The 16,069-nt window shown below is 48.4% G+C and overlaps 1 protein-coding gene across 1 annotated transcript; it reads left to right on the forward strand.

The window, feature by feature from the left end:
• The first annotated feature begins 2,053 nt into the window (after positions 1-2,053).
• On the forward strand, positions 2,054-15,655 carry HAS1 (hyaluronan synthase 1). The gene is made up of 5 exons (XM_083455275.1): positions 2,054-2,799; positions 8,725-9,422; positions 12,144-12,369; positions 13,150-13,282; positions 13,814-15,655. The coding sequence occupies exons 1-5, from the start codon at positions 2,613-2,615 to the stop codon at positions 14,487-14,489; spliced, it is 1,920 nt and encodes a 639-aa protein (XP_083311401.1). The 5' UTR covers positions 2,054-2,612; the 3' UTR covers positions 14,490-15,655.
• Positions 15,656-16,069: the final 414 nt, after the last annotated feature.

Raw genomic sequence — 16,069 nt, forward strand, 5'->3', positions numbered from 1 at the left:
TGTTCCTTTTTCGAATCCCCACGACAGGGTGAACTCCCGTTGCTCGGTCCCTGCTCCTACCAACCTAGCAGTTCGAAAGCACGTCAAAGTGCAAGTAGATAAATAGGTACCACTTCAGCGGGAAGGTAAACGGCGTTTTCGTGCGCTGCTCTGGTTCGCCAGAAGCAGCTTAGTCATGCTGGCCACATGACCCAGAAGCCGTATGCCGGCTTCCTCGGCCAGTAAAGCGAGATGAGAGCCGCAATCCCAGAGTTGGCCACGACTGGACCTAATGGTCAGGGGTCCCTTTACCTTTACCTTTAATGTGCCTTTTGTTGTTTCTGAGCACAATTCAAAGTGCTGGTGTTGACCTTTAAAGCCCTAAACTGCCTCAGTCCAGTATACCTGAAGGAGCGTCTCCACCCCCATCATTCTGCCCAGACGCTGAGGTCCAGTGCCGAGGGCCTTCTGGCGGTTCCCTCATTGTGAGAAGCAAAGCTACAGGGAACCAGGCAGAGGGCCTACTTGGTAGTGGCGCCCGCCCTGTGGAACGCCCTCCCATGAGATGTGAAAGCGATAAATAACTACCTGACATTCAGAAGACATCTTAAGGCAGCCCTGTTCAGGGAAGTTTTTAATCTGTGATATTTTAGTGTATTTTTGGTTTCTATGGAAGCCACCCAGAGTGGCTGGGGAAACCCAGCCAGATGGGCGGGGTACAAATAATAAATTATTATTATTATTATTATATGACAAGAATATGCTGCCCTCCAACTCTCTTATTTAAATTTGTATTGGTATGTATTTCTTAATACAGTACATATAGATAAGCATGTTTCTTAAGAATGCAGACGTACAGATTTATGGATACGTCAATATTTATAATACATTGGAACACAATGATAAGATCTGATTGCCTTTCTGATTGCCACCCTTTTATCTTTTATTTCTTGTGTCATAAAATGTGTGTGTGTTTGCACTTTTAATTAATAAAAATGAAGGGGGGGAAATACTGGATCCCACCCACTCATCCCACTGAGTGTCTTTGGTCAAGCCAGCGTCTCTCTGCCTAACCTACCTCACAGGGTTGTTGTGTATGCCAACTTAAGGTCTTTGGAGAAAAGGTGGGAGATAAATGCAGCAAGAAAACGAAAATAAGTTTTTGAAGGCCATATCGGCTGGCATCTTGGTCTCACGGGAGTCAACCAGTCGGCTCTGAGATACCCACAACCAGCGCCTGAGCCCAACAGGGTCCCCCCACCCACTTGCAGTTCCCAGCAGCCAATCTCTGCCTCTCAGCCTAACCTACCTCATAATCATAGACCTGTAGAGTTGGAAGGGACCACGAGGGTCATCTAGTCCAACCCCCTGCAACACAGGAACCTTTTCGCCCAACGTGGAACTTGAACCCACAACCCTGAAATTAAGAGTCTCGTGCTCTATGGGATTTAAACCACACAATTATACAAGAGCCCAGCAAACATTATAATGCTTCTGGTTTGGTTTTGTCTAGCTTGCCTCACGGCCTTGGCACTTAACAGGCCCAGGAGGATCCACAATTTGACGCACGATGTGTCAGTTGCCTCATAACATCTGTTCATGGGCTCCTTTCTTCTTGTTTGCCAACCGTGTCTCACAGATGCCCCTGGCCCTGTTTTATAACCCAGGGATCCCCTTATCAGCTCCTTGACTTGCCTCCTTCAGTAACGCATCTGACCCACATCTTTGACCCCGGCCATCATCTGCTCTTATCCCCTTCCTCCTCCTCCCGGCTCCAACACTCTCCTGTAGCCCAAATCCACCTTCTATTCTCCATCTCTACCCTCCCCATCCCACAGCTGGACCGCCCCACCCTCCAATTTTCTTCCGAAATCCACCCAGCCAGATTACGAAATACAAATCCCCCTGCCTTCCCGCCCGGCTTTTGCAGGAGGGGAAAATCCTTTTTTCTTCTCCACAAGGCACTCGAGAACTTTAGCACTACTACTGACAGCTGTTCCTGGAAATTCTCCGGGTTTGTCCCCACCCTCCGTGCAAAATGTGAAGAGGCTTGCATCGTGGCAGCCGCCTTGTGCGCGCTTTCTCGGGAGTAAACCCATCAAGGTCAGGGAGGCTTACTTCCGAGTAAACGCACGCAGGAGGATCATTCTCCAGACGGGAAAAAAAAAGTTCTCAACGCAAGTGACACGCCATATCTTTAAAAAAATAAAATAACCACAGTCAAAGCGCACCCAGGAAATCCGGGAACTGCCGTTTGTTCAGAGGGCTGGGAACGGTAGCTTTGTCGAAACTACAGTTCCCAGAAGGGGGCTTTAAATGTTTGCTGTGTGCGGGGTTCAAGGCTTCTCCCCTGACTGCTAGCCTCGATCCCGCCCTTCTAATGCTGCATGCCTAGTGCGTCGGCCAGCTGCGCTTTTACGCAGCTCGAGGGGCAGTGCACTCCGCACGTTCTCAGGAGCACTCTTTTCCGGCACTGGAAATCCGGTTCCAGTTAAGTCCCAGCTTGAGAGTTGATAAAGTAGCCGGAGACTCCTTGGAGGCTGCAAAGCAACGTGTGCGAATGGATGGGCGTGTTCCACCACGGGATGGGGCTCAGACCCTAAAACGGCATTACTGGGGCGTGAGTGATCCCAATGACATCAGATGGGCCCCAGCCCAGCCTTGACGCACGTCAGGGGCCGCCTCCCCTCCAACCCGCCCTCCTCCTTTCCCCCCCACCTCGCGAGATTCAAAAGCTTCCCCGCCAGACATCAAACAAACCAGACTTCCCCGCAACCAAAGTCGGATCGCACACGGGCTCCGGCCGCCCCAGCGCCGCAGGTGAGAGACGGGACAGCGAGCCTGCTGCTGGAGGGTGGCTGGGTGGGGGGGGCAAGGTCTCGTGGGACAGGGAGCCTGGGCGTCTTTTGCTTGGAGAGAGAGGGGGGAGTGTGAGCTAGTGGTTTAAACTGAGGCTGAATTGGTGCCAGGGCTTGACCCTGGATGGCCGCTCAAAAGAGAGAAAGCCACCGCGCCCTTGCGCACATGCAGAGTGCAATTCACTCAGCCCTGAGTAGCCACAAAGAAGCCCCTCTGTATGGGACAATTAGGACTTCAGTTGGGTTAGTATTATATTTCAAGGGCTTTCAGTTGCAGTGGTATTTCCAGAGGCGTTGAAACTCTGCATCCCTCCTTCCCCCACTCCCCAACCTAGAAAAATAAGCTCTAATGTTGCTGAAGGGATGGAGTGACTGGATCTTAAAGCCCCAACACCAGGGCGGGGGCTGGTGACCTGTGTATATATGAATACTTCAGATCACTTGATAGAGACTAGTTGGAAAGCTTTTAAAAAAATGTATTTCTTCCCTTCCTCGCTGTTTGAGTTGGTAACTGAGTGCGTGGAAGTTTCTTGAGTTCTCTTCTCGTGTGTTTTGCTTTAATGCACTTTGAGGTGCTAATTATGAGTTCCTGGTCCAAATGGGCAATTGCAATACTTAGGCTGGGTTGATTTATCAGGAGTAAAATAAGGTGCGTGTTCACCTCCCCGCTTGCTGCCAAAACTCCACTCCTTGTTGCAACAGAGCTGGAAGTAGCGGTTAGTGGTTGCAACCTGGAATGTGACTTGAAAAGCCGAGATTGAGTTGCTCCCAGGGGGCAGGAGGGGAGAGCCTAGTGGTCAGTGCAAAGGTGGGAGCATGCAGGTCTAGGGCAACTTGGGGGGTGCGTGTGGAGGCTTGCTGTGTACACTTCAAGGAAAAGACTTCAGCTGCAAGACACGTACATGTCTTGATTTGCATATAAAAGGTCCCCAGTTTATCTCGGTAGCATCATTCAAGGATCATAATGTTGGTTGTGAATGAGCTGGCACAAAGGACTGGCAACAACACTGATAGTGAGGTTGCCAAGTTCTGAGCCTGCTGCCACATTGATTGATACAGGTTGGCATGAATGCTGATGAGATGCCAACATTTTAATCAGCCTGCAGAACCTATCTCAGTCTGGTTGGTACTTTGATCTGTCACATATACCTGAAAAGCTGGGCTGAGAGATCTGTACTCCAGAGCACTGATTCTTGGAAGTCTGATCATGCCAAGCAATCCTCCAGGGGTGGCACTTTGCAGTTTTCAAGGTACCTTTTAAGAAGTGGTGGAAAGGAGGGTTTTCTTTTCATGGTGGTATAATAATAATAATAATTAATAATAATTTATTATTTATACCCCGTCCATCTGGCTGGGTTTCCCCACCCACTCTGGGCGGCTTCCAACAGAATATTAAAATACAATAACCTTTTAAACCTTAAAAGCTTCCCTAAACAGGGCTGCCTTCAGATGTCTTCTAAAAGTCTGGTAGTTGTTTTTCTCTTTGACATCTGGTGGGAGGGCGTTCCACAGGGCGGGTGCCACTACCGAGAAGGCCCTCTACCTGGTTCCCTGGAACTTGGCTTCTTGCAGTGAGGGAACTGCCAGAAGGCTCTCAGCGCTGGACCTCAGTGTCTGGGCAGAATGATGGAGGTGGAGACGCTCCTTCAGGTATACATGCATGTGCCACTGCCTGTGGTCAAACGGTTTGGGGAATGTTTTTGGGAAGGGATTTTATTGGAGGCAAAAGTGGTGCCAGTGCCCACATCACAAGGGGGTTGGACTAGATGACTCTTGGGTGCCTTCCGCCTCTAAGATTCTATGAGTTGTGACCCTTCATTTGAAATGCCTTCAGCTTCCTGGTTAGTTTCATCGGCAGTGAACCTTATAAATAATCCAGGAAAAGGTAGACCAGCAGTATTGACCTCAGGTTGCTGATGGAAGGTTGCCTATGGAATTTGTAGCTGAGTCGGGATTTGAACAATGGACTTCCTCCTACCCAATGTGGGTATAGCAGCCATTCCACCCTAAAATGGTTGTGGTGGAATTCTAACCAGGGCCGGCCTGCCCATGAGGCAAGGTGAGGCATCTACCTCGGGCAGCAGGCTCTGGGGAGTTCGGAGGGGCGTGCTCTGCCACTGCCCCCGCTTTGCTGCCTGCTCCCCTCTGGCACAGCAGCAAGAGAGGAGGCTGATGGAAAAGAAGCTCAAACCCGTCAGCCGCTTCTTTCATCACTAGGTCTCCAATGCAGCAATGCGAAAAGGGTCAAGACTGCCTCTCCCCATATAAACGTCCCAGACTCTGTGTTCATCACCTGAGGCCCTTCTTTGTATGCCTCCTCCACATGAGGTTCGGAGGGTGGCAAACACGAGAAGGGGCCTTTTCTGTAGTGGCTCCCCATTTGTTGAATGCTCTCCCCAGGGAGGTTCGCCTGGCGCCTTCATTGTATATTTTTTAAGGCTCCAGGCGAAGCGGTTCCTGTTCAACTAGCTGAGTAATATTCTACAGCCTTTAAAAATGTGTCTGTGGGAAGGGGGAAAGGTATTGTTTTGCTGGTTTGGTTTAATTCTCTTGTATTTTATTCTGGGAACCACCCCAAGATCTTTTGGTGAAGGGCGGTAAATTAATTTAATAAATAAAATAAAAATAAATAAGATCAGTGTCGGAAGTTAGGGGACAGTGAGGATCAGCATTGAAAAGAAAGGGGGCTTGAAAATGGGCATGGGGGAGAGATTTCCAAAATTTCCCAAGTGAAGATCAGCATCGAGAAGAAGGGGGCAGCAAGGATCCACATCAAGACCGTGGGGTGTGAGGAGCCTTGGCTGCATATAAAAAAGCACCCCTCACAAACTGCAACGGGGGAGGCATCAATTTCTGATTCGCCTCCGACGCCCAAATGTCTTTGGCCAACCCTGGTTCTATCAAGCCACAGGGGCAACTCTTTATTCAGCTTCCTGGTATGTCTGTACGCGTATGATCATCTGGGCTCACGTAAGCTGCGTGTTTGGGGTCGCCGATGGTTGTGTGCGTTCACCACCGAGGGAGTGCAGGACCAGGCTTTTTGGAAGGCCAGTTCCAAATTTTGCTTCGGGTTGCTCTAGCAGCAGAAGAGATTGGAGTAGTGGTGCATAGTGGTTAGAGTGTGGGGTTTGCTGTTCAATAGTTTGTAGAGAAATGCATAAGCTAGACAGGGGTCAGCAAACTTTATCAGCAGGGAGCCGGTCCACTGTCCCTCCTTGTGGGGGGCCAGACTGCATTTGGGGGGGGGGGGAATGAACGAATTCCTATTCCCCCAAAATAACCCTGAGATGCATTTTAAATAAAAGCACACATTCTACTCGTAAAAACACCAGGCAGGCCCCACAAATAACCCAGAGATGCATTTTAAATAAAAGGATACATTCTACTCATGTAAAAACACACTGGTTCCCAGACCGTCCGCGGGCCGGATTGAGAAGGCGATTGGGCCGGATCCGGCCCCAGGCCATGGTTTGCCTACCCATGAGCTAGAGGGCTCCCTAAAGGCTTGTGGCACAAAATGGGGGTTTTCTTCACTGATGTTGGGATGTCCACAGGCTGTCATCCCAGTGCTGTCCTGGACTTTTCTCCCTTTAAAGGTGTTGGCTTGTTTATCATTGCAAAGTCCAAAATGGCAATGATCAAAAACTCTGTGTTTAAAGGGGGAAAGTTTCTGGGACAAAACTGGGCTGGGGTCCACATTTTGGTCTGGTGTGGATAAGCCCTAGATTTTACCAGCGGCTCTGAGAGGCCAGGAATTTTGGGTTTGGCAGTGCAATCTTATTCATGTCTACACACTTGAGTTCCGTGAGACTTATCCCCAGGTACGTATGTGCAGGATTTCACTTGATATTTGCGGTTAAAATAGGAGGAAGGAGATTTTCATGTGCTGTCGCAGGAAGGGGCAAGCAAGGGGTAAAACAACAACACAGGATTTCTGTTCCATTTGCTAAGTGGGGTGTGCAAATGGTATGTACTATGTCAAGCACTTTGTCATTTATTTATTCAATGACCCATTGGTGTCATTTGCTGTAGTCTTTTTGAATACGCCTCTTCCTTGGCTCTATTAATAATTTTTTATAGAGTTACCCTGAGCCCCTGCCAGGAGGTTAGTTTGGAGTGGTGGAACCTGGAGAGAAACTTGTGTAAACATTTAATAGTGGAACCAGCAATCTCCAAACAGAGATTGGCTATCGCCCTCTTCTTGGGGGGTGGGGGGTTGTTGCAGGCTAGCCAGGAGCCCTGTTCCATTGTTGGCTTTAATGCAAATCATGGCTCAGCCTCTGGTTGGGTCCATATACGCCCACCCATATGTGAAAGATGGGATAACTTGGCAGGTATATTAACTCTGGGTCTCTGGTGCAGTACATCATTCTTGCCTGTAGGTGGTGTACACACCCCAAAGGTTCAAGATGACAGATTTTGGCTAGGGAGAAAGAGACCGCATCTTCTATGGTAGTACAGTGGTACCTCGGGTTAAGTACTTAATTCATTACAGAGGTCTGTTCTTAACCTGAAACTGTTCTTAACCTGAAGCACCACTTTAGCCAATGGGGCCTCCTGCTGCCACCTCACCGCTGGAGCACGATTTCTGTTCTTATCCTGAAGCAAAGTTCTGTTCTTATCCTGAAGCAAAGTTCTTAACTATTTCTGGGTTAGCAGAGTCTGTAACTTGAAGTGTATGTAACATGAAGCGTCTGTAACCCGAAGTACCACTGTAGTCTGTGCCTAGACTTGCAAGAAACCACAGCCTTTAAAGTCTAAGCACCAGGGATTTTTTTTCAGGGGGAACTCATAGGAACTCAGTTCCGGCACCTCTCAGGTGGGCGCCATTGCCATTCTAAGAGATTTTATGCCCCTTCTTGTGCTTCTGCACTGGTTGCAAGTGAGCATCTCAGAATGATCCTTGGAGCTGGCATTCCTCTTTAAATTGGACACTGCTCTGAGCCCATAGAGAAGTTGTTCCTTTGCCCATAAATCTTTCGCCCTTTGAGATATGCAGGTGAGGCCATTTTCTATATCTCTTAGGGACCAACAGTAAACACCAGAGCCGTGTGCATTGAAAGCTGAAATTTATTTATTTTTAATGCACCCAGGAAATCTAGATTCTGCAGCTAAGAAGCTGAACAATGTGACTTTTGTAAACTCTGCAAACTGGGGGGAATCCTAAGTTTTGCACATAATTTATTCTGGCTTTGTTAATCATGGGAAATAACAAGGGACTAAAGCCCCTTGACCATTTCACCTCTCACTCTAGAACCAGCCCCACAGCAGTCTTTATTAAATTTGTCCAGAGCTGGGTGTTCCCATTCCTCAAGGTGTAAACCCAAATGGGGAGACCATTTTTTTTTTTTAATTGTCCCTTTGAGATTACTGTACCTGGGTGGTGCACTTAGCAGCCTTCTGCCATCTGCAGTGGGTCCCAGCTTTATATCTTCTGCCCAAATGCCGGCAGGTACAACCCCCATGCTACAAGTTGTTGATGTGGGGAAGAAAAGTCCAGTGAGTCGCAACTTGCCATAGTACTCACCTCCTGTTCTCCTGCCTACAACATTTCTGCACTCTTGTTTGTTGGCATAAAGCCGCTGTGGGCTTTTGGGAGCAGGGGTGCAGGTGGCCCAAATCTGCCCTCCTTGCTCCCAGAGTCTTTCAGCCATCTTGTTTCCCCACTGAATAGTGCCGTGCGTATTCTCGACCTGTGGATAAACGTTAAATAAATACCACCTGCATGCTTAATGGGTTTTTAATAGTTTGTTTTGCGTTGTAATTGTTGTGTTTGTTTTGTGTGCTGCCCAAAGAGCACTTACGCTGTGGGGTGGCCCCATTCCATCGACAATAAATTCTCCTGAGAACAATCCAGCTCACTCACTACCTTGACTATTCCTTCCAGGGATGGATGTCACCATACTGCCAAAGGGCGTTGTCTCTATCGGACGTCGGATCGTCACCATCGGCTTTGCGCTGCTCATACTGTCCATATTGGCATGGGCCTACATTTCGGGGAACCAGCTGGCTTCCGACCGGTACCACATTATGGCATTTGGCCTCTACGGGGCCTTCCTCACGGCCCACCTCATCATCCAGAGCTTCTTTGCCTTCCTGGAGCACAAGAGGATGAAGAGGGACTCTCTGACTTGCAGCTACACCAAGACGGTGGCTCTCACCATCTCCGCTTACCAGGAGGACCCAGCTTACCTCCGCGAGTGCCTCGAGTCTGTTAAGGCGACTTTGTACCCTCCAGAGAAGCTCCGGGTCATCATGGTGATCGATGGCAACAGCCCTGACGACCGGTACATGATGGACATGTTCCAAGAGGTCTTTGCTGGGGAAGACGTGGGGACGTTTGCCTGGGAGAACAACTACCACCACCAGCCTCTGTTGGATGTAGACGAAGGGGACAGTGGCTACCAAGCCGGAGATGAGCCGCCTGTCTACAGTGAAATAGATATGGACGACCTCGGGCAGCTGGCCGTTGAAGAGCTGATCCGGACCAAGAGATGTGTCTGCATCATGCAGAAATGGGGAGGGAAGAGGGAAGTCATGTACACAGCTTTCAAGGCCCTGGGCAACTCGGTGGACTACGTCCAGGTAAATGGCTCCTATCCGGTTGTCTCGCTTCCTCGTTTGTTTTATCCCATCCCGCAATGTCCTCCAGGCTGAGAGATAGGGACTGGGCCAACATTTCCCGCAGCAGAGCAAGGCTGTTGAACTTCAAGGGGGAATTAAAGCAGAAAGCAAGGAGGAGATGGTGGGAAAGGCAGAGATCCTTGCCACACGGGTAAGGTGCTAGCAGCAGAAGCGGCAGGGCAAATGGCCCTAAGGGGGAAAGGGAAGGGTGCTTGAGTTTGCCAGTCTCCCGTGCCTGCTGCCTGAAATGGTTGTCTCATTCCACCTCTTGAACAGCCCTGCCCTGTATGCTAGCCATGTGTCGTGGCTCACTGCATGCAGTGAGAATGCACAGCGTTTGCTTTTGAGCAGAGGTTGGACGGTCAGGGTTGCTTTAGCTGAGAATCCTGGGGTTGGACTAGATGACCCCTGGGGTCCCTTCCAGCTCTACAATTTAACAATATGCTCTCCATTCTTCTCTGGCTGCACATTGGAAGATCAGTAATTATGGGCAAATGCGTCTTCCATTGCTAACCTCATTAAGGTGCTCCTGGTCAGCTTACAAGGAAGCTTGTGGTTCCTCAGTATAGACCTTGACACCCGCTGAAGTGTATACTTAAGTGCATTCTGTGATTTCTGCAGAAGCTCAGAAAAATACCAAAATATGGCATTGGTTGCAGGGTTCAGCATTCTGAGACAGGGATGGGATGAGGCGAGGCGAGGCACCGAAGCCTCGTGTTTCCTGACCCACACAAATCCCACTGAGTCGCCTTCTTCTCCAGTTATTGACTTATGCCATAAGAGCTACGAACTTGGTTTATTTAAAAACAAATGCTCAGTTGCTAGCCAGGCCCTTGTGGCTTGTTAAGATTGACCTTTTAGAAGTGTGCGAGTCAGTGCCTGAAGAGAGCTTGCTTCTGCGAGTCAAAGGGAGCGGCCCCTAACTCTTTAATATGGGAAGCAGAATCGATTGTGCAAAATACAGAAAAACCTGGAAATTTGCTTAATTTCCACAGTCCAGCTTATCTGGGTACAGGATTTATTTTTCTTGGTTTTGCCTAGTCATGCTACCTATGAACTATCTACTCTCCTACTACCTCTGGGCTTTAATATCTAATTTGACCCTTTCAAACTTATTCTGAAGGGCGACACGCTGCCCTTAACTCTGGAGGCATCCCTGGTCACCAACTAATTTTGCTGGAGTGCCAGACTGACAAAGCGGAAGAGGAGCAGCAAGCCAAAGTCTCTTCCCCTGCCCCACCTTTGTTTCCAAAATTGCCTCCTGCCAAATCCCACCATAATCCAGATGTTGCTCTTTGCCTCACAGGCTGGCAAGGGGTGAGCCAGATGGCACCTGTCTGCAGGGTGGGTTTGTCCTGGAGGTTCCAGTTGCTGACCTTTCATGTATACACTCTGGGCGTGGGGACAAGAGAGATCGAAACCTTGTCCCAAGGAAACCCCAATTCTTCACCAAGGGGGAGGGGGAAGCTTCTGCAATCCACATGAATCTGTTTATCTAATTTCGTTTACGCATCGCTTCTTCTTTAGCATCTCAGAGCAAGTACATAATACCAAAAAATTGTATATTTTTAAAAACTGCATGTAAAAATGCAGTTAAAACAATTGCATATATGGAAATGATTTCAACTCCAATACAGATGCCAGCTGGGTTAGAGAGATTGCCGCTTAGAAGTATTGTTGAAAGAGGAAAATGTTCAACGTGATAATTATCCTTATTAAGCATTATTAAACATGTAGCTCATTGCTTACTTTGCAAAACCTAAGCTGCTTCCCTGGGTTGTGATGAGGAGCAAAACTCATCAAGATGGTGAAGTTTTGCCCTTTGACCTCTACCCATCATGCCCCACTCTCAAGGTCCTACCTGTATCTCCATCAGTTTCTTACCTGGCTAACCATATAACCCAAAATTCTATCTCTTTTTCAGTGTAACAGATTATTGCATCCATATCATTAACTGTGCTTTACAAATTAGTTTTCATAAGCTTCCCCTCCACTCCTTGCTTCCCAGCCATCTTCAACCAAACTATTGATCCACTTAATGTTCTGCAATATGAGCCATTCATTCTCCCTCATTTGTACATCACTCATTAGCCAAAGAAGTATCATTTCTAACTTTGGGGGTGTACAAAATGCTTTATAATTTTTTTCCTGTTCTTGTCCTTGCATTAATTGCACCCGTTTTACAGATAAGGCAAGCAAAGACTGATTTGCCTCAAGCCAGTCAATTAATCACATAAACCAAGACAGTGTCTGAGCTGGGCTGTCCCCTGCACACACTCTGTGCTCTCCCCCATTGCATCACACTTGTCAAAGACACGAATGTTGCTTTTTTGGGAAGCTTTTCATACATTCTCCGGTTTTGCCACAGACCCTGGGCTGCTTCACACATGCATGTGCCTTACTTAATTATTGTGCACTTAGCAGTTGCACATTGGAAAGGATTGTGGCGTTGACCAATCTATGAAAGTGTCAAAGCTGGGGCATTTCACCGCAAGCTTAGTCATCGCTCGGTGTCACAATTCTCCAGTGACGACTGTGCAGATGTGTGAATCAGCCTTTGAAAGTGAGAGTGCTCTGGCTAACTTTCCCCGTGTTCTGTAAATCGAGCTTCTGGCAACTTGGATCTCTCTGGCAAATTCCAGGTGTGTCCCTTCTCAATCTCCATCTCTTGGCCTCTCCCAGGTTTGCGATTCGGACACCAAGCTGGCCCCAGATGCAACCCTGGAACTGGTGAAGGTGCTGGAGTCGAACGAACGCTACGGGGCTGTCGGCGGGGATGTGCGGATCCTCAACCTCTCCGACTCCTATATCAGCTTCATGAGCAGCTTGCGGTACTGGATGGCCTTCAACATCGAGCGCGCCTGCCAGTCTTACTTTGACTGTGTTTCTTGTATCAGTGGCCCCCTGGGTAAGGCTTCCCCTGTGCGTTGGTTCCGCCTCCTTACTTTCAACAGGAAGCAGTTTATTCGCTTGATCAGAAAGCTGGTTATATTTTACCAGCCCGTTGTATACAGTGGTACCTCTGGTTGCAAATGGGATCCGTTCCAGAGCCCCATTCACAACCTGAGCAGAACACAATGCGCATCTGCACATGCGTGGGTCACGATTCACTGCTTCTGTGCATGTGCATGACGTTATTTTGAGCGTGTGCGCATGCGCGAGTGGCAAAACCCGGAAGTAACCCTTTCTGGTACTTCCGGGTCACTGTGGGACACAACCTGAAAAGATTTAACCCAAAGCGTCTTTAACCCGAGGTATGACTGTATTTGTATCAGGGACGCGGGCGGCACCGTGGTCTAAACCACTGAGCCTCTTGTGCTTGCTGATCGGAAGGTCGGCGGTTTGAATCCGTACGACAGGGTGAGCTCCTGTTGCTCTGTCCCAGCTCCTGCCAACCTAGCAGTTCAAACACATACCAGTGCAAGTAGATAAATAGGTACTGCTGTGGCGGGAAGTTAAGCGATGTTTCTGTGCGCCCTGGCACTCAACAAGGAGTGCCGTTGTGCCACGAGCAGTTTAGTCATGCTGGCCACATGACCTGGAAAAGCTGTCTGTGCACAAATGCCAGCTCCCTCGACCTGAAAATGGAGATAAGTGCCGCACCTCATAGTCAAATTTTACTGGACTTAACTATTCAAGGGTATTTTACCTTATGTTTGTATCTCACCTGTTTTGTCCCCCACTATAGGCCTGTATCGGAATGACCTTCTGCAGCAGTTTCTAGAGTCCTGGTACAATCAGAAGTTCCTGGGTACCCACTGCACCTTTGGAGACGACCGGCATCTCACCAACCGGATGCTGAGCATCGGCTATGCCACCAAGTAAGAACATGTGGATACTTGGGTTTTCTGGAGCAAGGGTGATGCAGAATGAAAAATGGCAAGAAGATGGGAAAAGTGCAAGGAGACCGCATCTTGTTGCTCCAGCTCCCATGAGCCCCAAAGCAGCATGGCCGCTGGTCAAGGATGATGCGAGTTGTAGTCAGTGGCATAGCGTGGGTTGCCAGTGCCCGGGGCTACGCAGAACAGGGGGGATCGAAACGGACAGAATAGGCATGCACAGTTGCAGAGTTAAGAAAAATAGAGTCATTCCATTGTCTGGAGAGGTCACTTCCTGGTTCACATGGAGAAGCCGTTTTCAACAGAGCCCAGAGATGGAACTGGGCACTGAAGTTTTGTGCCCCTAACCATTTTGCACCCAGGGCAACTGGCCCTGTGCCCCCTGTGCTATGCCACTGGTTGTAGCTCAGTGACATCTGGAGGGCCGCAGGTTCCCCATTCCTGTTCCAGACGAAATTGAATGAAGACCATATTATATTATTAACTTCTCCCCCTTTCTCCTCTGTGTACCAGGTACACTGCCCGCTCCCGCTGCTACTCGGAGACGCCGTCCGTGTTCCTGAGATGGCTGGCGCAGCAGACTCGCTGGACCAAGTCCTACTTCCGCGAGTGGCTCTACAACGCCCTCTGGTGGCACCGCCACCACCTGTGGATGACCTACGAGTCAGTGGTGGCCGGGATCTTCCCCTTCTTCGTCACGGCCACCGTCCTGCGGCTCTTCTACGGGGGGAACTTGTGGGACATCCTGTGGGTGCTGCTCTGCGTCCAGCTGGTGGCTTGCGTGAAGGCCCTCTACGCCTGCTGGCTGAGGAAGAACTTCATCATGATCTTCATGTCTCTCTACGCCGTGCTCTACATGGGCGGCTTGCTGCCAGCCAAGTACTTTGCCATCATCACGATGAACAAGAGCAGCTGGGGCACCTCGGGCAGGAAGAAGATGGTGGGGAACTATATGCCTCTGCTGCCTGTCTCCATCTGGGGCCTGCTGCTCTTGGGAGGCCTGGTCTACACCATCTACCAGGAGGCCCTGGCTGACTGGACAACCGAGGCCAAGCAGACCGAGATCTGGTACCTGCTCATTGGCTCAGCCATCTATGTCGGCTACTGGACGTTCATGATCATGCTTTATTGGCTGTGGGTGCGGAGATGCTGCCGGAAACGGGTGGATTTCTATAGTGTTCAGGTGTGAAGGGCCTGGGGGGGTTCTGAAACCTGACTGTAAGACAAAATCTCGGACCAGTGAGGGCTTGGGTGCTCACCCAAGGTCTAGGAGTGAAGAGTGATCTCGTAGGAGCCACTCCTGGCTAAGAAATGATGAGTTCAGTGTCCTGTGAGTTTCCACTCCATCATGTGGTCTGTCAGCAGAGTGGGCGTGCCCACTCCTTGGGTTCTCTTCTAGGACTAGAAGTCCCGGGGTTGCCTGAATCTCAGGGAGGAGATCTTTTACCCAACAAGACATGAGGATCTCCTAGCCTCCTCTTCTCTCCCTCTTTGGCTGCTAACGGTCTAGGTCCTGGGAGATGTTTCTGACCTCAGTTTATTTATATAGTGTTCGAGTTTTTTCACGTTCCAAAAAAAAGCCAAATGTTTGCCTTCTCCTTCTTCTTGAAATGCAGCCATCTCTGGGGTGGGTCAGCTGGGTGATGCGAAACCCCACAGGGACACCTGACGCACAGGAACCAATCTCATTGCACTGAATTGCCACTGCAGATCCAAGTCTTGAGTGCTGCAGCCACTGAGCAGAGAGACAAAGATGGAGGGATGTTGGCCAATGGTTGCTGTTCAGTTGACGCATGCAACAGGTTGGATCTGACTGGGAAAAGAAGGAGGTTCCTTTTGATGGAACTGGAGACCAGACCTTGACACACATGAATCCTACATGACATAAAAGGATTCTCTTCTCTCTCTTTTTCCTGAAAGAAAAAGAAATCCCTTAGTGCTATGCCTTATCTTGACTTGTGAACACTTGATGGTTACAGAAAAAACACAGTTTACAGTTGTGGGACAGAAGCTGGAAACTTCTGTCTTGGTTTTCGCTTTGTTTTTGTTTCTTTCACCTGGAAAGGAAATTGGCATTGTGGCTGAGAGGGGAGGGTCAAAGTCGCCCTTAACCACCTCTCTGTTATTGTTTTTTAAATTGTAATGTTGACCATTGGAGTTTTGGGAGCTCCTTTCTACAGGAAAATGAAGGAGTGTGATATTATTTATTTGCTGTATTTTAATAATAAGGGCTATTTAATGGTTGTTGATGTTTTTTTAAAAAAAGAAAGAAAATTGAATGATGAGGATTTTTAAAAAACAGTTATTTTTTATAAATGGTATTAAAAAATAAAACATATTTTTTTTCGGAAAACTTTTCCTTGGTGTGCTTGCGTTAATTTCACTTTTGTAGGGAAGGTGGAAACTTTGCTATCGAATAAAAACAGTACTTAGCAGTTGCATAGCACTTTCAGAGGTTCAAAGCACTTAGCATGCAGTTGCCTTGTGATCTTTACAGCAGCAGTGAGTAACCTGGGTTTTATATATATATATATATATATATATATATATATATATATATATGAAAAATATAAACATATTACAAACATCAGTTCAAAATCCAAATATCAAAATTGCTCTGAATCTCTTGACTTCCCCCCATCCCTTTCAAGGGTCCTAATGTTAATATTTACAACTGCATATCAATATTTATCCAAACTTTTATCCTTCTGAAATATCCATACTTTCCATTACTTTCAAGTGTGGTTAAAATTCTGTTAATGTTTTAAC

The sequence above is a fragment of the Podarcis tiliguerta genome, assembly GCF_965153285.1.
Source record: "Podarcis tiliguerta genome assembly, chromosome: 8".
NCBI classification, from domain to species: domain Eukaryota; kingdom Metazoa; phylum Chordata; class Lepidosauria; order Squamata; family Lacertidae; genus Podarcis; species Podarcis tiliguerta.